Source organism: Schistocerca nitens, chromosome 3, assembly GCF_023898315.1.
Source record: "Schistocerca nitens isolate TAMUIC-IGC-003100 chromosome 3, iqSchNite1.1, whole genome shotgun sequence".
Lineage (NCBI taxonomy): Eukaryota > Metazoa > Arthropoda > Insecta > Orthoptera > Acrididae > Schistocerca > Schistocerca nitens.
Genome location: NC_064616.1, coordinates 649,992,705 through 650,019,043, shown reverse-complemented (window position 1 = coordinate 650,019,043; position 26,339 = coordinate 649,992,705). Strand labels below are relative to the sequence as shown.

The 26,339-nt window shown below is 35.4% G+C and overlaps 2 protein-coding genes across 2 annotated transcripts in view; one reads left to right on the top strand and one right to left on the bottom strand.

The window, feature by feature from the left end:
* Positions 1 to 26,339, top strand: part of LOC126248613 (congested-like trachea protein) — a 161,008-nt gene that overhangs the window by 125,940 nt on the left and 8,729 nt on the right. The window lies entirely within an intron of this gene.
* On the bottom strand, positions 7,305 to 25,278 carry LOC126248612 (slit homolog 2 protein-like). The gene is made up of 4 exons (XM_049949759.1): positions 25,181 to 25,278; positions 22,176 to 22,334; positions 17,381 to 17,518; positions 7,305 to 10,492 (listed from the first exon to the last, which is right to left on the bottom strand). Exons 1-4 carry the CDS (start codon positions 25,220 to 25,222, stop codon positions 8,228 to 8,230), a joined length of 2,604 nt encoding a protein of 867 aa, XP_049805716.1. The 5' UTR covers positions 25,223 to 25,278; the 3' UTR covers positions 7,305 to 8,227.

The window sequence follows — 26,339 nt, the reverse complement described above, 5'->3', positions numbered from 1 at the left end:
TGTGTGTGTGTGTGTGTGTGTGTGTGTGTGTGTGTAAGTACAATCTAACTTATTTAAATAAATAAAAAACTTTTTAATTTTAAATTCATTGCATTAGTATTCGTAAAATGACTCTTTCATATAGTGTTCATTAAAAAATGATGATCATTCCACCTGGGACCTGTGGAATGGTACATTAGCTTATTTGTTTAGGTTGTAAATATTTGTCATGTATTGTTTTTCTGACATGTTCCACATCCTGGAGGACCTCCTCACTACGGATCAATTGGAATGAAAGTAAATATAATCTAATCTAAAGTACCAAAAAAGTGTGTGGTTGATGCAAATAGAAGACTGCTGTATACATTGTGATACTATCTTACTGAACTCTCTAATGGGGGTGATACTTCACTTGCATCACACACTCCTGTGGTTGGCACTGGTAATCACTGAAGTGCTAAAATTCATTGAACTTTAAAATGCAGTTCTGAGAATTAATTTTCAAGGTTTATTTCCTCCCTAATGTAGAAAACAAGTCATTCACATAAATACTTACATAAATTATTTCACAATTTAAAAGTTCAGTTGTGTATTGATGTTGGCAGTCCTAGGATTAACAGATCTTTCCCCCATTTAGCATGTTATTTAGTCTAAAGGACAAAATCCCTTTTAATGATCTCAGTTATATAAAGTTCTCTGGGGCATACTTAGATGACAAATTGTCATGGGAGCAACACATAAACTACATTTGTCTTAAGTTGCGTAGAGCAATTTAATTGTTAAGATGTCTTATGAAATGTGTAGAAGGAGCCTATGTTAAAACATTTTGTTTTGTATTTTTTCAAAGTAATATGTCATATGGACCTACTTTCTGGTGATACTCCAGCCATGTTTAAAACCTATTACTTCTACAGAAGAAAGCAGTCATTACATGTTCTCAACATAAAGCAAATTGTAAGCCCTTGTTCTCTCAATGGAAAATAATGACTGTTATAAATCTGTATATATACCAAGTGTTATTTATACAAAACGGAATCTACATGAAGTAAAATGTAGAAATAATATTCAAGGTCACAACACATGAAAAAATAATTCCATACATATGTCATACCATATACGATCAAAGACATCGTTTCATGTGGGAAGGCATCTTGTTCTCTCTGCATTACTAGCCACACCAGTTGCAGCAACAATTGTGTTTAGCATAGAACACAATTTCCCAAAGAGACATCCACTACCTCTATGATCATCTTTATAAACAACTCAGAATGTTTTGTAGCTAGATGAGAATTTACAAAATATTTGGCTTGTCCAGTACAGTTTTTCCTTACATGTATGACCTTGTGTTCATGATCATGTACACTGAAAAACTTGTATAATTTATGAATCGAGCACAATTCATATGGGATCATTACTTAAGTGTCAGTTATTGCTCTCAGTGATAGAGTGGTAAGTCCGTAGCACCTGTTCTTCGCTTACTATTGAACATCTTCCCAAATCCATTATGTTGGTTTTGAATTTTTACCTCTACTTGCGTATGATGATTCGTCACATGTGAAGCATGTAATTGTTTGAAACTTAAGTCATTTCGCCAAAACACACTTAGTGTTACAGTTAGTGCCTTGAGCTTCATTTTCTTCCTGAAGGTAACTATTTTTTTTATTTGGCAATGGAGATATAAAAAACTACTGCTGACAACTTAGCCCTAAGGCATGATTGAGCTACTAATAAATTTTGATAAAGTAACAGCTAATTTTAAGTATCCTTTTTTTTCTGTGTTTGTAAGTAATATTGCAGTGTCTGCAAATAAGATGGCACATCCCTTATTTAACCCTCACTGATTTCATAATTTTGAAATAAAGTATCAGACATTTGTTTTGGAGTCACATGGTTTAGTTTATGCACTTTTCAGAAGATGATGTGTAGCACTACTAGACTGAATTATTTAAAGTGAGAACGAACAGCAGAACTGTTACTGTTGGCAGAGTTTTGGATTATTAAGAAAAATACTCACTCTTCCATTACACACTTTAAAGTCCTGATGTGTAACTTGTGTTGTTAATAGGGTCTCAATTACTTGGGAGTGAGAAAACATAGAATTAAAACCCTGATTGAGGTACAAAAAGTTTCTACCAACATAAGGTGGGAGTAGCCTAAATGTAACTTTCAGCTGTGAGGCTCTAAAGGGGAGGAGAAAACAAAAGGAAACTTGTTGGATTGAGAGGGTTCAGTCATTATAAAACTGAGATTTCAGAAATTGGCAGTATGAGCCCACATATGAGTATGACATTATGACATTATGATATTACACCCCCTCTGGACTGGATGCATTCACTGATTCAGTTGTGAAGGTTGTTGTGAAGCCATTTTATCTTCTGAGGTAAGATGAGCCGCAACTGTTGCAACTGATCCTTGACATCCTGGATACTAGGACTGAGACAGAGGTGATGGATCCCTGCATGTTCTATTGGGGACAGGTCTGGGCTTCTTGCTGGCTTCATGAGTATCTCAACATACAGACATGTTATTTGTGGATGAGCAGTGCCCTGTTAAAAATGACACCACGATACTGTCGCACGAGAGGTAACACGTGAGTATGAAAGATGTCTGTGACATACCACTGTGCTATCGGAGAGCCCTCGACCACTACAAGCCAGGACCTGAAGTCATACCCGATGGCTCCCCACACTGTTATGTCAGGAGTAAATATTCTCCATAACAGTGGAAGAATGGGAGCTCTCATGAGATTGCGATGCACAATATGCTGATGATGCACATGCGTTCAAAGTTATATTGACATCCAACCATATCTTCTGGGTGCTTCACTTTTTTGTGTGGCAGTGTACATTCACATTTAGTTCCAAAATGATTATTACAAAACTAGAAACATTATCTATTAATTAAATTTTCCAAAGCAAAAAAGAGCAACAAATACAAGGGTTGGAACTTTAATAGTGGCAACTATTTATTTACAGCTCGTACAAAATAACGTGGTTAAAAATTTTACTGACCTTCAAAGTAGTCACCAGCATTGTGTATAAGCCATTGCTAGTGGTGTGGAAGTCATAGGATACTCTTAGCAGTGCCAGTTGTGTTGACACTTTGAGTGGCACGGTCTATTGACCAATGAATTTGTAGCCATTCTGAAGCGAATGCTGTGAAGTGTTTCCTTCAGTTTAGAAATCAAGTTGAACTTATGAAGGCTTAAGGGGCTCCGGAACGCCCTATACTTGCAATGTTAAAATAACGCTTATAAATTACATCTTTCCTCACAAAGTATTTGAGGTAGGAAGTTGAACTTTTTACAGATTATTTATTGGAATATGGGCTACAGCTTAACACAGGCATTTTACAAAATTTTAGTTCAGTTATTAAAGATGATTTTTTTTTTCAATTGTAATGAAAATTCACAACATTTTTTTGCAATTTTTTATTTATATATTCAAAAATATACAGTTTTTTGGAAAAAGCCTGTGTTAAATTATGCAGAAGGTACTGTGTAACATTTACTGAAAGTTTGAAACAAATATGTTTGGAAGATCCTTAGAAAACATGTAATTAGTATGAGAAAATAAAAGTTTTGGGAATCGAGCGACAAAGATTGGATTAACTTTTTAGTGCATTCCAGGTCCATAGGATGGATTATCTTCATCCTCTGCAAACTCCTCCTCCAGCTTCCTCTTGTTCCTCCTCCTGTTTACTCTTGCTTGTATTTCTAGACTCTTTACAGCCCTGTCTGCAGCCCGAAAGCGTTCCTTGTCTAAAGCAAGCATCGCTCGTACCATGTTAGAACCTATCTTTATTCCCATATTTCTAAATACCTTGCACCTTACAGTGTTGCCATCATTGAAAGTCGCAACAGCATCATACACACCAAAGTGAAGTGTTTCTATTCCAACAAATACAGTCTTGGGGATTCTCGACCATATAACACTATTTACACTTTCATTGGGGTTTTGAGTTTTTCCGTGAATACACTTTTTCAACAGTTCAGGTGCTGCTAAGTCTCTGAAAATAGGTTTTATCACCTCCATTATTGCATGAGGCAGACTATGCTTATGAGTGTACACTTCACCAGTTAGCAATCCTTTGTTATATTTACACCAACTGTCTTCTTCTTTGGGACACAAGCTATGTTGGGGATTTTCATCGTCTTTATTGTTTACAGTAATAACACATACCTTTGGCTTTCCAACATTTCTCCTTTTCTTAAAAGCCTTCAGAGGATTTCTAATATCTTTACTTTTACTCATTATTATACTTCAACAAAACAGACTCATGAAACAGAATTAATTACGAATATTTTCGAGATAACGACAGAGTAAATAAACATGAAACAATCGACAATCACACCAGCGATATATATTGAACCATCACAGGTTAGCCACAACACATGCTTTATCTCACATCACTAAAATGTACCTGATGAACACGGACGTTAATAATAACACCATTTGACAGCAGTTTAACAGCGCCACAGTGGGTCACGCCCATGTAGAACACATTTCAAAAAAAATTTAAAAATAGTTGTAGTCTTCGGAATTGAATAAATTATATATCTATTAAAAGGTAATAGTCTGCAGATTCAGAAAACGCAAAAAAGTAAAAATTGAACTTTTCATGATTTTGAGCCTTTCCGGAGCCCCTTAAGTCAGGGGAGTGCAGTAGGTGGTATAGCACTTAGCAGCCCCATCAATCAAACAAATCGGTAAGAGCTTGCACTGTACGTTCTTGAGCATTGTTCTGCAAACTGGTCAGGTCCTGCAGAAAGTGTCATCACTTCTGTCTCTATGCTGTTCATTTTTGGAACACAACCTATGACCAGCTTAGAGACAGAAGTAATGACACCTTCTGCGGGACGTGACCATTTTGCAGGACAATGCTCAAGCACATACAGTGCAAGCTGTTACTAATTTGTTCGATTGATGGGGCTGCTAAGTGCTATACCACTTACTGCTCTCCCCTGACTTAAGCCCTCGTGAGTTCAACTCGATTTCTAAACTGAAGAAAACACTTTACAGCTTTTGCTTCAGAACTGCTACAAATTTGTCAGGCAATAGACCGCGGTGCTCGAACTGTCAACACAACTGGCACTGCTAAGAGTATCCTACGACTTCCACATCGCTGGCAACGAGTTATACAATGCTGGTGACTACTTTGAAGGTCAGTAAAACTTTGAATCATGTACCTATTTTGTACAAGCTGTAAATAAATAGTTGCCACTATTAAAGTTCTGACCCTCATAGATAACAAAAGTACAGAATTTTTAAATGTATTTGAACTCTGATGGATTTGTCTGTTGTTTCATCCATATTCCTGCATCTCTTCAGATTTTTTTTTTAAATCCTGTATTTGATATCATTGATGAAAGTATGAGCTTCTCGTTGTTTTGATTGTTCCTGCAAGTAACATCATGTTATTTTCATTCTGAAAGGGCTCCGATAGCAATTTCCACCATATTGCAGGCTGTATTAAACATTCCCACTTTTCAGCTGAAAATGTTGCTAAAACAATGCTGAATTTAGTGTTCTTACCTTTCACTCTAGTATCATAACAGTAGCCACATTATGAAGTTATTCTTACTGGTATATGAATGGCTCTGTGCTTATTCTTTCATTGTTTTGGAGAATATTTACTCATGGCATAATGATGTGTGTACCAGGTGAATTTGATCCACGGCCAGTGTGCCTCCATGAATCCTGGAAGTGGCATGCTAATACAGGCAGCCATCTGGGCAGTTATATGATAAACTCCTTACAATTTCCAGAATCTTATTGGAATCAGTGATTGAGGTAGCATATTGGTAAGAAACTGTACTTGCATTTCAGAAGAATACTGTAAGTAAGAAGGCGGGTTGGCAGAGAGAGAGAGAGAGAGAGAGAGAGAGAGAGAGAGAGAGAGAGAGAGAGAGAGATCTCACATTTCAGCTTCACTAGTAACTGGCAGCGCTGGGATAAGTGCCATTGCAATTCCAAAATATCCTCAGCATACATAAGATAACACGAAAATACACACTAAATGTTCTGTGTGCACCCTGAAGTGCATATTACAGGCAGGCACAACTGACTGACACTATTGGCTGGTACGTCACGTGATATTTTGTCTTCTGCTACTGCACATCACCCTAGGACACACCTTTGTACATGCACATGGCTCCAGTAACATACTACAGGTGATGAGACCCCGGAATAGAGAGAGATAATCTCAAAATTGCATGGTGCAATTGAAGAAGAAAAAATACAGGAAGATTGAGTGAGGGAGGTTTAAGTGAGCAAAAGTTATTGGTGGGGAAGAATAGAAGGGAAGTGGGGAATAGAAACAAACAAGTCAGGCCGATACTAATAAATGGATAGAGAGAGATTGCAGGATATAAAAAATGAATGAGAATTGATCTTAGAAGGCTAAGAGTGAGAATCAAGAAGAGCAAAGATGGAAAGAAAGTGTTCATTTATGTACTGTTATGCTACATAGTGTATTTAGCAATGTATTGTATGTTGTTGTTGAAAGCAGAATGTCTGTGGCTATTTGTTGTTACTGAGAGCTTAATAGTGCTTAGTCTAATACAAATATTTGGACAAAACTTGTAGGTATTTTTATATAACACATGTATGATATTCGAATATGTATGTTAGTAGCAGTCTCAAGTATGTGTTATGGGTGGAGTATCATAACTGTTCTCATGTGCATGAATTTTTAGGGATAGAATTATGTTTAGGGATGTTATACTGTGCTCGAAGTATACTGTCTTTGATGACTATTTATACTGAGTTGATGACTGATGGTAAAAAAGGTGTCTGGACTCATATTTCAGTAGCTTCCATGTTATTAGCACTGAACACCTTGTAAAACAAATTATACAGCCTTATGAAATGTGTTGATTATTTTTTCCCTTGGAAATTCACTTTACATACTATTTGCGTATTTTTTTAGCTGGGTGTAGTGATAGTGCATGGTAAATGTGTTAATAAAAGATTGAAAAAATATGTGCTAATTAACATAAGTTTTGGTTTGATACAGACAGTGTTAATGGCAATTATTAACTGATTTTCTTAAACATACCTTGTATGTTCTTTATCCAATGTACCTTTTGTTCTATAGGCTTAGACTAAAAATATGTGCAGTTTTTCCTTTGTAAGCAGGCTTCATAAAAGGAATTGTTTTAGGAATTCTTTGCTGAATGTTTCAAAACTTACTATTGATAATTAAATTGACATCATGCATTTTAACACTTAGATGACAGTCCTTTAAAGTCCAAGGGATTTACTGGAGGTGAATAGAATTTAAATTACCACAATACAAAATATAATTCTTTATTTTCAGTTCTGTTCAGTTCAGAACGGAAAGACCGTCCTTGTTAGGAATTCAGTAATTTTACAAGTTTTGGTAATAGGAAGACATGAAATAGCTGCAAGAACATGCAAGAAGTGTTCTACGTGGCCATCTTTGTCAAATGATCATCATTAACATGTAATTATTAGATTTGCTGTTACAGCATAAAAATATCATCCTAGTAGGTGCATAGTTAAAACAATTGAATCTTCATATACTACAATTGTTATGGCTAACACATTTTACATGAAATGTCTTGTACATAAAAGTATGTATAATGAGTCAGAATTAACACACACAGACTTGTGACTGAAATGAAATTAAAGGGCAGTTTGTTTTCATGCAGTGTCAAAATGATTTTTGTAAACAAATTCCTAATTATTGGCTGTTTGCTTAATTCACCAGTTTTGCCAAATATGGAAAGAGTGGGTGGGTATGATAGCTGAAGGTTTGGCTTCAAGGATTCTTTCAGAGTGCATGTGCAAAATTCTCAAGTAGTTATTAGTAATCATGACATAGTACAATTACTACTATTGGTGGTGGTGGTGGTGGTGGTGGTGGTTGTGGTGGTGGTGGCAATAACACTATACTTTACTTGAAGGTGCAAAAAAAAAAAGATAATTAATATATGCATAACAAAGATACATGAAAATTCCAGTCCATTTAATACATTCTGTCACTGTACCCATTGAATAAATTTACCAAAGTATTTACAGTTTTTTTTTTTAATTGTGAGGCTGACAAAGTTTCAAAGGCCCCTACAGCAGCAGCTGTATATAAATACCTATATACAAAAATTCATCATTAATCACTTTCGTGATTGTGTGATGGGCTCTAAATGGAGCTTTATGAACTTAAAAATAAGTTATTAGTCAATCATCATTTCCTGGAACAAAATAATTTATTTTCATGTGAAATGTCACAGGTTTGCTGCATATTTTCGAAGTTTTTCTTCGTGCTTTCTCTTGAGCTCAAGTTTCCAAGCTTTTTTGGATATTTCTCCATTGTTGTCATAAATATTAAGTGATTTTTGTGGAACATTTCTGGTGTGATCTTTGTGAAAATTTCTATTTTGTAGCTCTGCTGAGTAATCGTCATACTTTGATTGGTTGGATTTTTGTGCTGCCTTTTCTTTGTGCTTATAGTTAATTGTGCCATCCTCCCTCTCATCAGATTTTCTGTTTGTGGTAGGTACAATTTTTTTTTGTCCTGCATCATTGTTTTGTACATTAACCACTTTCAAAGGTTTTGATTCCATCACTGTAATGTTATAGGATGATGGCAGGTCTGTGCTATTGTTAATATCACTTTTGAGTTTGTTGCTGCTGTCAGTCTGTTCTATAAAATTTACCTTTCTTACTGATTCCTGAGACATATCAGGTAACTTAAATGTGTTACCATTTGCTGATACTACATTAGAAATGTCTGTTTTTCTTGTTGCATTTTTTTGTGGCTCTCCCGGTTCATTGTCAGCGTATGATGGAAGCTTCTCTGATTGGGGTATTACTGAAGTCTTCAAATTACTCCTAATGGCTTGCTGAATTTGATATTTTTCATTCTTTTGTTTGCGCAAAGCTTTTCCAGAATCAAATTGTTTTTTGAGCTGAACTTTTTTGTATGCCTTCAAATATTTTCTTGATGTACAGCGTAATTGTTTTCGTAAAGTGTGGAAAACAGTCCAGTTTTTATATTTCTTAGGCGTATTGCATCGTGGGACAACTTTCTTGTCATACACGTATTCCTCGTGGTCTGTCTTGCACATGCTGCCCTTATCGTAATGGAAGTCACAGAACTTCATAACCTTCTGCTTTACTTTGTTAATTGCTACTGGCTGCCAGTCTGACATTGCACATGAACAGTGCCAAGGATTGCCATCAAGACGTATCATTTTTGCGGGAACATTCCTGAAGAAACCAGTGGGTAATTCAGTGAGGTAATTGTTATGAAGTAAAAGTTCCTTTAGGGATGTCTGTTGATCGAAAAGATTTGGTGGCAGTGATTCTAAAAAGTTATTAGACAAATCAAGATGAATTAAGGAGTATAAACCGTAAAAGGCATCCATAGAAATTGTTTTCAGGTTGCAGTGGTTGAGAACAAGTCTTTCAAGTTTTCGCACCTCAAGAAAAGCATCATATGACAGGGCATTAATTGTGCCCGTCATTTCAAGATCGGTAAGTTTTGGCATTCCTCTAAGCAGTTCCCTTTCCAGCAGAGGAACCCCAACGTTATATATATTCAATTTTTTTAATGCCTGTAATCCTACAAAAGAATTAGGTTTTATATCTAATGTAGATCCATCTCCTCCAATATACAGTACAGATGTTGCATTCATAATTTCAAATGTACTGGCAAAGATTGCTTCTAGAGGATTGTGCTTGAAATTAGCAGTATGAAGTTTGGGGAAAGGAGGTAAAGATAGTTCAGAGAGATGTGAAAAATTATTATGAGACAAGTCCAATTTCTCTAATTCAAGAAGTCCCGCAAGACAAGTACTGTGCAGGTTTAGTAATTTATTTCGTGCAAGAGAGAGAGTTTTTAGATTAGGTGTTCCATGAAATGCAAATTCTGGAAGAAATAGAAGATGATTTCTTTCTAGTGAGAGATATTCAAGGGAACTGAGCCCTTCAAACATTTCCCAGTTTACCTTATGCAGTCCACAATTAACTATTCTCAAAAATACAAGCTGTGATAAGCCAGCAAATACTGACAAGCCGGCATTGTTTTGCTCCTTGATGTATTCACTATATGGAAGAATTTCATTGTCACTGGTTTCTGGAGCTATAAATGACACAAAATGTTGATCAGCATTATCATTCGTGCTAAAATACTGTTCATTTTCCAATGAGTAACCCTCAGAAAGTTTGTTTAAATTAATATCAAATATAGAATTTGATATTCCAATTGACTGAGGGGTATTTTTTTTAACTTCGCCACGTAATTTCACATTTTGTAAGTTCACATACTGTAATGATGTTAGATGTTTCATGACGTTATCATGTAATATTATTTCACCATCGGCACTATTTATGTCAGTGTTTCGCCTTCGTACTCTGCTATGATACTTTGTATCTTCATCCTTGTCATACCCCAACACCTCAAGCACTATTAAATTTTGGAAGCCATTTGTGTGCTGGAACTCCAGATTTATGTTTCCAGTGTTGCTGCCTTGTAGTAAAGACAGTACCTGAAATAAGACATTGAATTTCATTTGAATCACAGATATTTCACAGATAATAAAATAAGCATTTCTTGTGTAATAGGTGTTTGCTTCCACACTGTAAGGTTAGATAATTAAGTATATTTGGAGGATGAAAAGAGAGAACTGTTACCAGTGAAAGATATGTGGTGTTTATCACTTTCAGAGGAACCTAAAATGCCAGAATGTAACTTGACTGCACATTATCTTGTGTGCAAACTTTAAACACAGAAGGAAATGATGCAAAACATAGTTTGGCATAAAAACAATCATTATTTCGCCTCATTTAGCGGAGTCTGTGTACACAGTAGGCGTGGTGTTGAGAAACAAATGTGTTAGTTCCATGTATGATGCTATTCCCACTCCATAGGAATTTTACGAAATTTTGGATAATGAGAAATACTTTGCTTGAAAAATATGTTACCCATATGCTGAGATTTTATCCAATGTGAGGAAAACAGTTTTGTTGACATTGTAGCTCTCTTCCACTTTTATCCTGACCACCCTTCCAGTACTCAATTTTTGTATGTTCACAAGTTTTGATAGCAAAATGTTCAATGTTACTAAACTGTGTCACATGTTCTTGGGAACCAAAAAAAGAATTTTTCTTTCAGGCAGGTATTGCTCTTCTGTACACTTTATAACTCTGTGGTTAAACTAACCATCATTCATCCTGATAGTTTCAGTATTTTAGTTGTTTTCGGTCATTTATTAGCCAAATGTAGGGAAGATGGATTGTGTTACTTTATTCCAGCCTGTTGACTGAGTTACAGCAAATTAAAAATGTGTGCCGGTTCTGGACTCAAACCAAGAACGTTGCAAGGATAGTTAATTTATCAAAATCATTGCCCACAAGTGTTAAAGTTGGTAATTCTATGTCAATTTCAACTATGCACTCTACAAGCCATTGTGAAGTGCGTAGCAGAGGGTACTTAACATGATATAACATGAAGGGTAAGGGTTTCTTCCCAATCCAAGCTGTCAATTTGTCGTACTTTTATACACTGCTCTTTTGTGGCACATCAGTGGGTATCAACTTTTGGTCTGGCATTCAGCTTTAATTTATCAGGAAGTTTCAAAACAAAACACAGTCCACTGCAGAATGCAAGATTAATTATGTTGAGAAACCTTACTAATCAACTTGGATGACATAAAATTGTGCATGGAAATGAGGAATATGTTAAGATCTGGCATCCACAAATATACCTAGCTTTGCTGAGAACATAAGCTGTGTTTAGAGATATCTTTTTCAAAGTTGCTATGAAATTAGTCATTCACCTGCTCAGTACACATAATTGCTCCTGGAGTCACAAGCCACTTGTACTGTCAGAGAAAACTATCAACCATATAAGAAGACACACAATCTGAGATTTATACGGTAAAATTAAAATGTTAGCAAAAATAAGTATTGAAAATGGCTGTTGGTTGAAAGCGGGGGCTGTGATCAAGACAAAGTATTTTATGCAAGTGAAATTCAGTCCCAGTTTAGAGTAATTCATCGAAACATTACAAAAATACATGAAAAAATTATCTGCAGAGTTCTGCAGCTTCTGGGAATTTTGTGACTATCATGAAACTCCCAGTGAAATTTCTATTTACAGTAATTCATGTTAAGGAAACTTTGTGTGCAGTAAATGAAAATCTGTTCAGTTGTACCTTTGCGATTTAGTGTCGAGAGATCTCATAACAGTATGAAATTAAGCAGTCAGTTTGCCACACTTGTATACACTGTTCTTTTGTGCAACTTGGATGGATATCTTATTCCTCTGGATCTGAGCTGGTCTTGTCATAATACATTCATATTTTTCATATCCAGTCTCTTCTTTGTAGTTCACAGACTATTTTGAATTGAACCAAACAGACATACTCACCAAAAAAGACATCTTTTACCACAGCAAAATCATCAGACACCCTGAGGTTTTCAGAAACTATTCAGTTTGAGCATCTCATTAACACAGTCTTCAGGCCTCTGCATGTTTAAAACAACAATACATGTAGTATATGTCAAGGCATACCATTAATTGGCATTACAGAAAATGAAGTATAACAACAAAAGTTCTTAAAACCTACAAAATGCAACATGCAGTGTTCAGAAGTGTACCTGTGCACGCAAATCTGCAACGAAGCGGAATATGTACAGATACTGGTTAACTTCAGAACTAACTACGTTGACACAACAGAATTATAATAGAACATGACAAACATTTAAAAAAAGACAATATTGTAAATCAGGTGCACAGATGAATAAATCTTGTGTAGTTTTTTTTAAATAATCCGTGGCTCATATAGATGAGAATTGCCATATTTCTTAGGGAAAACAATCTTCATTCAAATTAAAAGTCGAAATTTGACCTATGATGTACACAGTAGTGTGAATATCTTTTGCCCAAGTAATATCGTCACTAGTGATACTTGAGAGTAGTTGTCAGAATACCAAAAAGCACAACCAGAGGCAAAACCCAATGGCTGACAGATTACTAAGAGAGTAACGATAAGCAAAGAACTTAAGCAGTACTCACCCTACTTTTAGCCTGGCCCATCCCCACACTAGCTTCTGCGAAACAGTTTGCTGTGTGTTAGTCAATATTTGGATAGGTTTTGTCATTCTGTAAATACGTAGGTAGCCTATATTCCTACAGGAATAGTAATTACATGGTGAACTGAAATATTCAGGGGACTCCTCATGGTTAATATGGTATTTGGGGTTCCTTGCTTATCCCCCTAGTATTATTTGCCTGTTGATTAACTGATGTTTAAGAGACTCTACGTCACATCTTTTTATTTTTAGATTTGATATATAACATTATGCCATCTAGGTATTTTATAAATATTCCTCACAAGTTCTTTGCTTATCGTTATTCACTTGGTAATTTGTCGACTGCTGGGTTTTGCCTCTGGTTGCGTTTCTTTACATTCTGGCAACTAATACTCACATATCACTAGTGGTGATATTACTTGGGCAATAGATATGCACGCGCTACTGCGTACTTCATAGGTCAAATAGTGACTTTTAATTTGAATGAGGATTGTTTTGCATGAGAACTATGATGATTCTCATCTATATGAGTTATGAAATTTTTTTTATAAAAAAAAACTAAACAAGATTGATTTGTTTATGCACCCAGTATTGAGTACTGTCTATTTTTTATAATGTTTGGCATGTTCTGTTATGGCTCCATTATGTCAAAATAGTTGGTTTCGATGCAAACCAGTATATGTGCATATTCTGCTTTGTTGTGCTGTGTGTGTACAGGTACTCTTCTTACTGTTGCATTTCGTAGGTTTCAAGGGTATTTCATTCTACACTTAATTTTCTGTAATGTCAACTAGTGGTATACTTTGACATATACTCATTGTTTTTAACATGAAGGGTCTGGAGATGGCATTAATGAGATGCCAAAACAGGTAATGTAAATAAAATAATAAGTTCTGAAATCATTAGTTTAAAAAAAAAAAAAATCTGACTGGCCAGAGTCCCGTAACCATGACAGATCAACAGAGATTAAGAAAGGCATCTTGTCAACTTTTACTTTAGTTTCCTTAGAAAAGGAACCTATGGATTGAGAAATTTGGAGTGTGTGTGTGTGTGTGTGTGTGTGTGTGTGTGTGTGTGTGTGTGTGTGTGTTATGATAGGAAAAATGATCTGGAAACTTTAATTAGATCATACAATGTGATCCCAGTAATTAAGTTTACAGTACAGGTGGATAAAGGCAGTAGGACTCTAGTAAATAATGTTTTCCTTGATGTAGCTCAAAGCAAGAAAGCAATTTTTTATGCAGTAATAAATTGTCTCTCTGATTATGATGTACAGTGTGTTAGGATAAATAACATAATGCTATACAGTATGAATACACGTCAGTGGAAATGAGTTAGAATAATTGATGACTCCAGGACAAATGTTTTTAAGAATAGCTTACAAGCTTGTATGAAATTTATAATGAACCAAACACTAACATAAAATTTAACCTATTTCATGATAAATTCATATAATTGTTTACAAATGGCTTTCTGCGTAAGCTAACCAGAAAGGAAATTAAAGCGCCATGTGAAAAAACCATGGATCACTAAGAGGGATTAAAGTATATTGTGAAAGGAAAAAGGAAATATATCTGTTGGTAGGAACAAGTAGAGATCCTGCTGTAGTTGCAAACTACAAAAACAACTCAAAATTACTAAAAAGGTTATTAAAAATTATGAATTATACACATTATGTCACAAATCGGTAATTCTGACAACAGACTTGAGGGTATATGGAATGTGGTGAAATGAGAGACAGGACAACCAGTCACAGAATAGGATAACATCACAACTGAACTGAGTGGAAGGACTCTAAATTATGAGTGTATTCAATAATAATTTCTTAAATGTAGTAGAAAGCATAGGGACAAAGAGGCCAAGAGAAAAATCACAGCAATATGTTAAAAAAGTAACTCGTATAAAATTCAGTCATATGAATGTATCACTAACTTCTTCTGAAATCAAGAAAATTATACATTCTCTAAAAAATGAAAGCTCATCTGGTTTTGATGGTGTCTCCAATAGATTACTAAAGATTTGTTGCCATATAATATTTCCAGTCTTATCCTGTCAGAATTATGTCCCCAGACTATATTGGCTGAATCACAAAGTACAAATTTATGCATTCTTTTGGTTAGGTACCACATTATCTGTTGGTGGCTATACCAGAAAACTTCAATTTATGTAAGACAATACTGTGATTCACTCAGTCAAATGCCTTTGATGGGTTGCAGAAAATACCAACCAGTGCTATTTTATTATTTAGTGCTTGTAAAATTTAGTGAGAGAACATGTAAATGGCACAGTCAGTAGAGTAACACTTCTGAAACCCAAACGGTGATTTGCTGAGGATATTATTGTTTATTGTTGCTAAGGTGAGATACTGTTCTAGAATACATCACCTTCTCAAAAATTTTCGAACATGTCAGCAGTGAAACTGATCAGCAGTTGCTGTCATCTTTCTTATCACCTTTCTTAAAGAGGGGTTTCAGTTTCTCTGGAAAAATGCCTTGACATAGTGATGCATTATGTAATGCATTATGTAATGCATTATGTAATGCATCACTACGTCAGGGCATTTTTCCAGAGAAAATGAAACCCCTCTTTAAGAAAGGTGATAAGAAAGATGACAGCAACTGCTGATCAGTTTCACTGCTGACATGTTCGAAAATTTTTGAGAAGGTGATGTATTCTAGAACAGTATCTCACCTTAGCAACAATAAACAATAATATCCTCAGCAAATCACTGTTTGGGTTTCAGAAGTGTTACTCTACTGACTGTGCCATTTACATGTTCTCTCACTAAATTTTACAAGCACTAAATAATAAAATAGCACTGGTTGGTATTTTCTGCAACCCATCAAAGGCATTTGACTGAGTGAATCACAGTATTGTCTTACATAAATTGAAGTTTTCTGGTATAGCCACCAACAGATAATGTGGTACCTAACCAAAAGAATGCATAAAATTGTACTTTGTGATTCAGCCAATATAGTCTGGGGACATAATTCTAACAGGGGAGAAATTATGTATGGGGGTTCCCCAAGGCTCAATCTTAGGTCCACTATTGTTCCTCATTTGTAAACTATCTTCCGTGTAACATACAACAAGCAAAATTAATTCTTTGTGTAGATGATACTAGTATTGTAATCAATACTAGCATACATACAGAATAAAAAGCCATGCAGGATTAGCAGAGCGGTCTGTGGGACTGTGCGGCTGGTCCCAGCAGAGGTTAGAGTCCTCCCTCGGACATGGGGGGGTGTGTGTTCATCCTTAGGATAATTTAGGTTAAGTAGTGTGTAAGCTTAGGAACTGATGACCTTAGCAGTTAAGTCCCATAAGATTTCACACACATTTGAACATTTTTTTTTTTTTTTGAACAGAATAAAAAGAAATGGTAAACAATGTTCTTAAAACTATCATTGATGGGTTTTCTGCTAATGATCTTCCTCCCAGTTTTAAGAAGGTACAACATATTCAGTTTTGCACGTTTAGGGGTACTACACCAATGATAAATGTAGCACAGGGTGAGGAAATAATAGATAGGATGGAAACTTCAAAATTCTTAAGTGCTCATACTGACGAGAATTTAAACTGGAAAAAACACATATTGGAACTCTTAAAACAACTTAATTCAAGTACATTTGCACACAGAATCATTGAAAATCTAGGGGAGGCACAAATTAGTATTTTGTATATTTTCTTTCATTAATGTCATATGGAATAATGTTCTGGGACAACTTAGCTTTAAGAAAGTAAGTCTTCATTGTGGAAAAACAAGATGTAAGAATATTATGTGGTGCTCACCCACAATTATCTTGTGGACATATGTTTAATGAGTTGGGCATTCTGGTTACTGTTTCATAGTATATTTATTCCCTCATGAAATTTGTTGGAAATAAACCACTACCGTTTGAAAGTAATAATGATGTGCATAATTACACTACCAGAAGGAAAAAGTCATTCATTTCTCTACGTTAAGGTTGTCTTTAACACAAAAATGGGTGCACAATGCTAGAACAAAAATTTTAAAAATTTTGTTCACCCACCCAGCGATATGAAATTTCTGACAGACAGCAAAGTAAAACTTGCGAAGAAACTGAAAAATTTGCTCTTTGACAACTTCTTCTATTTTGTAGAAGAATTTCTATTATTGTAATGTGTAAAAGGTAGTGGGTGGCAATTACTAACTCACATCTTTATATTTAAAGCAATGAAATAAAGTTAAAAACATATAACTGATTTTCAAATTAATTTACAATGTGAATGTAAAATGACTTGTTTTACATGATTACTATTCATGGTGCAAAATGATCGAGGGAACATGAAACCAACTGACTAATAGGAATACTTACTTGAACATCAGTAGGTATTTGTCTGAAGAGATCATGGAGATCAGCCTCAGCTGGCAATACACACATAGCCATTTTAAGTAATACATTCTCGTAGTCTGGTGTCTCGTCTGGTGGATACATGTCTTCTTCATAAAATGCCTAAATTAAGATATAAGACATCAGTTACACTTTTTTTTGTAGCTTAACTTACTGTGTGTGCATCAAATAATAAAAATAATTATAATTATACTTATAATGGATGACATGAAACTGTAAGGGAAGTCTGAAACTGAAATTCTCTCTCTGACACATACAGTCCGAATCGTAAGCAGTGATATCAGCATTGAATTTGGCTTAGACAAGTGTGTCACATTAGCACTAAAGAAGAGCAAAATCTCAAATGGCATTGAAGAAAAACCAAATCACCAAGTGGAGGCATCAAAAGTACGAAACGGACAAAATGTAAAGTGCTCTGAAGCCTACAGATACATAGGCACTTTGAAATTGGATTTCATCAAGCATGAGCATGTAAAAAATGTGGTCAACAAAGCATAAACTCAGAGGTTCAGTAACATTTTGAAAAGCAAACTGAATGGTGGCAATATAATCAAGGTACCCAGTGCCTGGGCCATACTTAGCATCAGAAACTGCAGGGATTGTGAACTGGACAGTAGTAGAGTTACATAGTTTGGACAGGAATACAAGAAAACTCATGACAGTTAAGCAAGCACTCCACTCTTGCAGTGACGTTGTCAGGCTATACTTGCTCAGAAAAGCAGGCAGTAGATGACCCTTGAAAGTGAGGCAGATAACAGAAAAAGAGAAACAAGTATTGTCAGACCATGTGGAAGTTAGCAAATAATCAACTCTGATTAGTTACTAACAACAAGATGAAATGATTGCATGGCATAATTGAGTGATAAACCCCGTCTGTAGTTTTTTTGTCATCCTGGTTGAAGTCTTTCTAATTGATGACACTTAGCTGACTTGTACATCTCAGTGAACTTCAGACGGCTTCTAGAATACAGCAAATGAAGAATCAGTACCTGAAGGCTGTACTCCAGTGTTGGACTGACAGCATGTGCAGTAAAGCATCTCATGGGCTGTGTTTTTGAAGAAGGTTGAAAGCAAAATATTTAAAGAAATATCTTATCATGGTTCACCAATGTAACACTGGACAAGACTAATTTTTTCTGCCCAAGAACAAGTCAATAAGTCATCAGAACTAATGTCGTAAAAGCCAGAATCGAGAAAGCAGCACAAGGCCAAAATTGCAGACTCTGTAAAGAGACTGACGAAACAGTTGATCATATTTTGAGCTGTTGCAAAGAGATTAGACTGATTACAAACATAGGCATGATGATGTGACATGAATGATCCACTATAACTTATGTCAATTTGACATCTGCTGGTAGCAAGCAAATGGTGGGACCACAAAGCAGAAAAATTTGACGGAAACAAACATGCCAAATTACTGTGGGACTTCAGACTTAAGAAATTGTGGATCATTGACATTGCAACTCTAGGTGATAGCAAAATCAGTAAGAGACAGCTTGAAAATCTTGGCACATATGAGGACTTGAAAAGTGGACTACTGCAATTCTGGCATAAACCAGTGAAAGTGGTCCCAGTGATTCTCTGTATACTGGGAAGAGTGCCAAGAGATGTTAGAGGGCACTTGAAAACCACTAATACTGGTAATCTATCCATCAATAAACTGCAGAAAGCAACTTTACTAGAATTTATGTCAATGATCCACCAATACATAGTGCTGTCCTGGGTGCTTTGGAAGTGTCAGACTAGTGATAAAATACAAAATCCAGCACTTTGAACTCATTTGCTGTGTTTAATGCTGTAAACCATATGAATAATAATAGTAATAATATATAGTGAGTGCTTACTTCAACTCCCTCATACTTCTGCTTTTACTCCTTCTTGTTCTTATTCAATCTATACTGTATGGAGTTGTCTCCATCAGGATACACTTTTGAATAAAGTGCTTATAATGTTAATAAGTAATGGAATTGGTTATATGATATATCTTGTTGTTATACACTTACTAAAAAAAATCCCAAATGCAAGGAGGAGTTGTGGGAGATAAACAAAAGTTGGTAGGTTTCTTTCTAAATATGAAAGATGATGCCTATTCGTATTTAACACCTGGTGCATAAGGGTGGTTGTAGTAGCACCCCTGTGAGAGTGAAAATCAGGTATGCTTTAAATATGCACTGTAATGGTCAGGAGAGTAAAGTTACCCTTGAGCTTGGACATAGTGAGTTGATGTTAGTCAAGAATGCCTTTAAAGTGACAAAGATGCCATAAATAGCAACTCACTAATTTCGAACCAGATCATGTAATAGGGTTAGGAGAGGCTGGATGTTGCTTCTGCAATACTGCAGAAAAACTTGGCAGGAATGTAGGCACTCTACATGACTGCTGGCAGCAGTGTTCACGGAAGGTACAGTCTCAAGAAGCCCAGCCTCCATACAGCGACATGGCACTACCGAAAGGGAAGACAGTCGTGTTTGGCAATTTGTGCAGCAGTTGGCACCACAGTGACACGATGAAATGTTACAAATCGGTTACTTCGAGGACTGCCTGAGCTGGACACCCTGTAGTTTGTATTTCACCGACTGCAAACCACCACTGTTTTTGACTTCAGAAGAGATATGTTGCATTTTCTGATGAAAGTCAGTTCTGCCTATGTGCCAGTGGTGGCTGTGTTGTGGTTAGGAGGTGGCCTGGTGAGCACCTGTAACCACACTGTCTGCAGCCTAGACACACTGGACCTACGCATGCAGCTGTGGTCTGTGGTGTGATTTTGTATGACAGCAGAAGCACTATTGTGATTTTCCAACGCTTCCTGACTGCAAATTTGTACATCAGTCTGATGATTCAGCCTACTATGCTGCCATTCATGAACAGCATTCCAGGGGATGTTTCCAAACAGGATAACTCTCTCCCACATACCGTTGTTGTTACCCAACATGCTGTATGTAGTATCAGCATGCTGCTTTGGCCTGCTAGATCACCAGATCTGTCTCCAATCGAACACGTGTGGCTCATCATCTAACAACATATCCAGTGTCATCCACAGCCAGCATTAACCATCACTATATTGACTTACCAAGTGCAACAGGCTTGGAACTGCATCCTATAAACTGACATTTGGCACATGTATGATGCAATGCATACTAGTTTGCATGATTGCATTCAAGAGTCTGGAGGTTATACCCCTAATTAATGTACCAGCATTTCGTATTTACAATGGCTTTTCTCATGCGTATGCTAACCTGTAATATTGCATGGTTAACCACTTACATATATTACCTAGACAAATGTATTCCCAAAATTTCATTACTCTATGTTAATTGTTTCTTGGTTCTGGGTTTGTTTTCTGTCACTGTATATTGGTAGTTTCTTACATTGTAGATGAAGTGAATGGTTTTTGATCATTGGAACAAAAAATAAATAATTAATTACAAATGCAATAGTGGAGAGTGACCGATTACTAGATAATCAAATGAAAGGTAAAATACATTGACCAGAGTAAATGACTTGCAAAACGTGTGTGTGTGTGTGTGTGTGTGTGTGTGTGTGTGTGTGTGTGTTTTCATTCTCAGGTGTAACATACTTCTGTTCTTATGTCAGGTACTATTTTTTTTCCCAAAGTTAATTGCTGTATTAGAAAATTGTAAAAAGCCCGTTATTACAGACAGTGCACTTTACACTTTACTTCATTTTTATTTATTTATTTAATGTGTAGTCAAGTTTTTCATTGTGTTTAATGAATTACCCATATTTTCACCTGTGTCTGAAAACTGACTTTTTTAGGTGTTATAACTAAGAATCTTTGAACAAATGAACAGTTTAAAATACTTCATTGATTTGGACATTTTGCAGCTTTGACTGAATCCAAATCTGATTAGGTTGATTAATTAATGACTAACAAGTGACCATTCTCATACAGAAATCTGGTATAATATTTTTATCATCATCATTTGACACTTGATTTAATGAATATCAATAAGTGAGGAGTATTATTTGTAGACAGTAATGCACTAAACAGAAGAGACTTTTAGCAGGAAATATACATGTGAAATAAGTTTTTTTTTATTGTAGTTATCTTACCCTTGACTGAAAGTTTTTATCGTGGATGGTACAGTGGAAGTATGTGGCTAGTCATAAAGTTTTAATTGTGATTTCAAAAAAATAAATTTACACAGTTTTTTTCCCCCTGGATACATGTCTGCAGTCCTGGTACACACATGAATACCTGCACCACTAAAGGAGCCAAAACGAGATTGTGCATCCCATTGGTAAATTGGTGTATTGTGCGGTGAAAATGCTGCAGCTGTGTTAGGCCAAGTCAGAGTACTTCTTTAGCTGCTGAAAATGAATTATCACACCATACTCCACTTTGTCAGTATGCTGCACTGTCTTCTTATTTACTCCTTTAGTTGCATGCTACAGTACTGTCACACAGATTTCATGTGTACAGAGACTGCAGACATTTATTTGCAAACAAACAGAAAGTTAATCAAGTAATTGTTTTTAAAGGTGATGAATAAAACTTTGCGAGTACTTCTTATATACTCGTATTTAGAAATTGCATCCAAAATTCCAGAGAAACAATATTTCATAAATAACTTGGAATAATACAGAATAGTCGGTCACCTACTTTAGAAGATATTTATAATGAATTTTCTTTATCACTGATCATCTGCTAACAATTAAAATAGTATAGAAACTACATTTGCATTTGGGGTCAGCACTGCTTTCAGGTTGTAGTCCGATAATGTGAGAATAATTTTACCTCATTGTTTTGCTTAGATGTTGGCAGTAGTCTTGTCTCTTGGTGATGATTTCCTCTTTCTTTGAGCCAGCGGTGGAGTGACAAGTCTTTAAATAAGGTTAAGTGGCAAGTACATGCTGTTGGACAAGAATGTCCCCATGTATTTGGTTCATTTTTTACCTGGAACATTAGAGAACTGTTAGTCCATGTGAAATAAAAGATAATAAATTTTTCCACAGTCACTGATTTTCGCATAGTCAGCTGATTTTGGTAATGTAACATTTTTAAGAGCCTACTCTCAAACTGATGTATAACATATATTACATACAACATTTGATGTCATTCACTTTAAAATGTGTGGGCCAGTCTATGTTACTTACGTGGCCGTATGTTGTCCTCATAATTTCGCAAAGTCATTCCGGGTGTATGCAAAGTAAATCTGTCATTTTCATATGCAGTTGCTGGTGTAGTAAATGTGAATGAGAAAAATATTACATACTCATTGACCATTTTAATAACACTACTGGTAATGGTTGATAAGTACGGAACATTGTTTTTGTTCGCGACTGCTGTACAAGCACTTGTGCATGAAAAATATAGATGTACATCATATACACCCACTTATAGTGACTTTGTAAAATTTTGAGGCTACGGTTTTTACTCGGTAGTAATATGGACTGGCCCATAAATTTTGAAGCATATTACATTGTACGCATCATATATTTTGTGTAACACATTGGCTTCAGTGTAAGCAATTGAAAATGGTAAGTTGCCAGAAAAGCTGATAATGTGAAAGTAAATGACTGTGATCCTATATGAAATACTTCATTGTCCCAATAGTTTAGTGTTTCAAGTGGCCTATTAAAAATGCACAAAACATATTATAGAGGAGAAATACCATGGTTTCCATTCATGTGCCTGTCAATTTTGATATATTTTTAAGATTTAGTTAGTATGGTATAAAGCAATTTGGAAGAAAATAATATAATGGTGGGCTAATTTTATTTAAATCTATTAATGAGGAAACATTTCACCAATTTGTAGCAGATACTAATTGTTGGGAAGTTAATCTACATGGTTACTTGTTTCTTTTTGTGCTTATTCTCAGAATTGTTGTAGAGCAGCTGTTCTTTGAAATAAATGTAATTCATTCATATCAGCTTGTGGTAATGGGTGTTTATTTTTCTGCGGTGTTGTAAATGTTCATAATAAGGCAGCTATACATCCAGTCATATTGCGGCAGTGAAATATCATTTTCTTATTTCATTAATTATAATTATGTTTTAGAAAACATTAAACATCTTGTCTCTCTGGTTTTGTTGTTCACCATTGTTCTCTAGCAGCTAATGTGCTTCTGTTAGAATAACGGTCAGCAACTTGTAAGATATTGTAGGATGTGCCATAAAATGTTAGTTTGATTGAAATGATTGTGGTAAATACAGTACAGTTATTAAGTGCTTGACATAATGGGGCTAATGTAATGAGTTGTGGTGCTAGTTTTGGAAGAAATTCCAGTAATCTTGTAGCTCTTAGAGGTGTGAATTCAGGGATAGTCATAAAAATAGAGTATTAGTGAGTGAGAATTGGCTGGAACCAAGACAAATATTACAATGAGCAGCAGCAAAAGTGTCATATTTTGATGATACCTTATATCAAAAGAAAGCCAGTTAAACTCCTATGAAGAGAGGTTCTGTACAATGACAGTGCTGCTTGCTCCAAGAGTAAGTGGAAAATGATTAAATGCTCTAAAACTCAATATTATTTGACGAAGACTGTGTGGGACCATTAGCTTCCCAATGGAAAATCAGTTTCAGAAATTTATCAGTTCAGATGTGTAAAGAAAGTTACTTGTTACCTTCCAAATACAAAGAATAGTTGTTTGTTCTGACAAATTACAACCGCTGGCAAATTAAATTTCTCTCTCTCTCTCTCTCTCTCTCTCTCTCTCTCTCTCTCTCTCTCTTAATTCATATAAACCCTTGACCAAGAATACATTCTTGTTTCTAAGTTCTCTCTTAGCTCCCTGGCCCATTAATAGACATATCCAGGAGGCTTTTATTTATGTTCTAAAAATCAAGGAGCTGTGTGCACTACACTGTTCATGGGTGCATCATGTATAATTTGTGAGCTGTTGTGTCATTCACATACTGACACAAGTGCACAGAATTTGCTTTACTTTAGAAAAAAGCACATTGGATGACCATACTGAAAAATACTCGTAATAGAATACACTGTACTTCAAAATTAAATTTTATTTTAATATGTCTACTGTAAATTGTATAGATGTACTTTACATGAAAAATATACTGCTGTAATTTATCATCACAAACAAGGACAACAATATAAGAAAATCTTATAGTGTGCAGTGCAGATAACTTTGTGACAAGGAGAGATGACAGCTTATAACCACATTTGTTCTTCCATGTAAAATATTTATGGATATTTGATGTTTTTTGAACCAAAACTAACATGTAAGGGACATCATTGGGTTTTAGCTCTCATCAATAAACTGTATAAAGAAAATTATGTTGAAATTGTTTGTGTGAGGTCATATGTATCTCAGTATTTGGCAGCTTAATGTGCACAAGGTGTTCATACATTATATGATGCCTCTTTCAAAATATATATCTCAGGTGCTTTTATGCATCAGCATATAGGATTCATTACAGTGAACATGGTGCCCAAGTACTTGAAGAGCACCATTACCACTCCTTGGACACAGCTTAACTGACAGTCACTAGAGTGTAACCAGAGGCAGGCTAGTGTGATAAAGTTCATCATTTTCACTGAAAACATTCATATAATGCTTTGTGGATGTTTGAGCTTAAATTTTTCAGTGAAACATTTTTGTATCAGTGGTAGAACATAAATATAGTTCCTTTTTCTGTTTATGATATATTGCAGCAAGATAGAGGCACTGTTGTATGAAATTGTTAACTAGGACTTTTTATGCTGCTGGAAGTATTCAAGAAACCTGGCACCCATTTAATGTAGTCAAAGAATAAAAAATAGAATAAGTTACTTACAAGAGCAATGAGCAGCAGTATGAAGATGAGAGGCTGCCACATTTTCAACCAGTAAACTTCAACAACTCTAGTCTGTTACAAATTAGAGCAGGAAGCAGTTGTGGGTGGGGGTTGGTATCTTATCACTTCCTGTTGCCGCTGTGGAAGACCCCTGCCTTTGTTAATCAGTACATCCCACTCTTCTCCCTTCTCTTCTGTATTACTGATGTTTTATATAGACATGGCATTTGTTTTATCAACAAAGACTTTTTAATAAACTTTCAGCATTTGTTGAGATGATGAAAAAGAAAATGACTGGAAAAGCAAAATTTCTGCTAACAGGCAGATTATGAATGTTCAGTACATACATATTTGTCACTGAAAGTCATTCATTTATTGGAAAATATAATAGTGCTTCTGTGTAGCTGTCCATGGACACTTCTCATGTTGTAAATTGCATGTTGATTTTTCACACTACTGCTTTAGTGCATAGATGAGAGTTATAAACTAAACATTGCATTTTTACTTAATAAAATTAACCAATACTTGTCACTCATGCAAAATTAACTGTAATAAATATTCCTAAATGGAATGTTAAATGAGCAAGAGGAACCACCACCACCCACCACCACCACCACCACCACCACCACCACTAGTTGTAGGGTGAAATATTTAGTGCTAGATACACAAATAAAAAGTAGGAATGCCCTCCTAAGCTTTTGAACTCTCCTAAACTTTCTGATGTTTAAACACACTGAAGTACACATACTAGTAATGTAATGTTTACCAAAAGCATTCAGTTGCTATGGTTCACTGTCTCCTTCAAATTGCATAAAATCAGCATACAATTGCAAAAGACATTTGGTGTGTTAAATATGGTGTCCTGAAATCAAATCAAGAGGTAAAATGCTTAATCAACAGCCTGTACTTGAACAAAAAGTACATTTGTTGCCTGAACATCTTTTATGCAAAAATGCTTTTGTAAGCAGGAATATTATAAAGGTACTTCAGGGATAAATTTGGCTGTTGTTGATTAGCAGTCATGTTATAATTTAGTATGAAGTGAAATTACACATATCTTATATTTTTTATCTACAGTAGTTTCTCTGTCTCATCAGGTCTGAGTTGAAGTGGTTATTTCAGAACTTCTCAGGATTTTGTGGTACTTAATGCTGTAAGT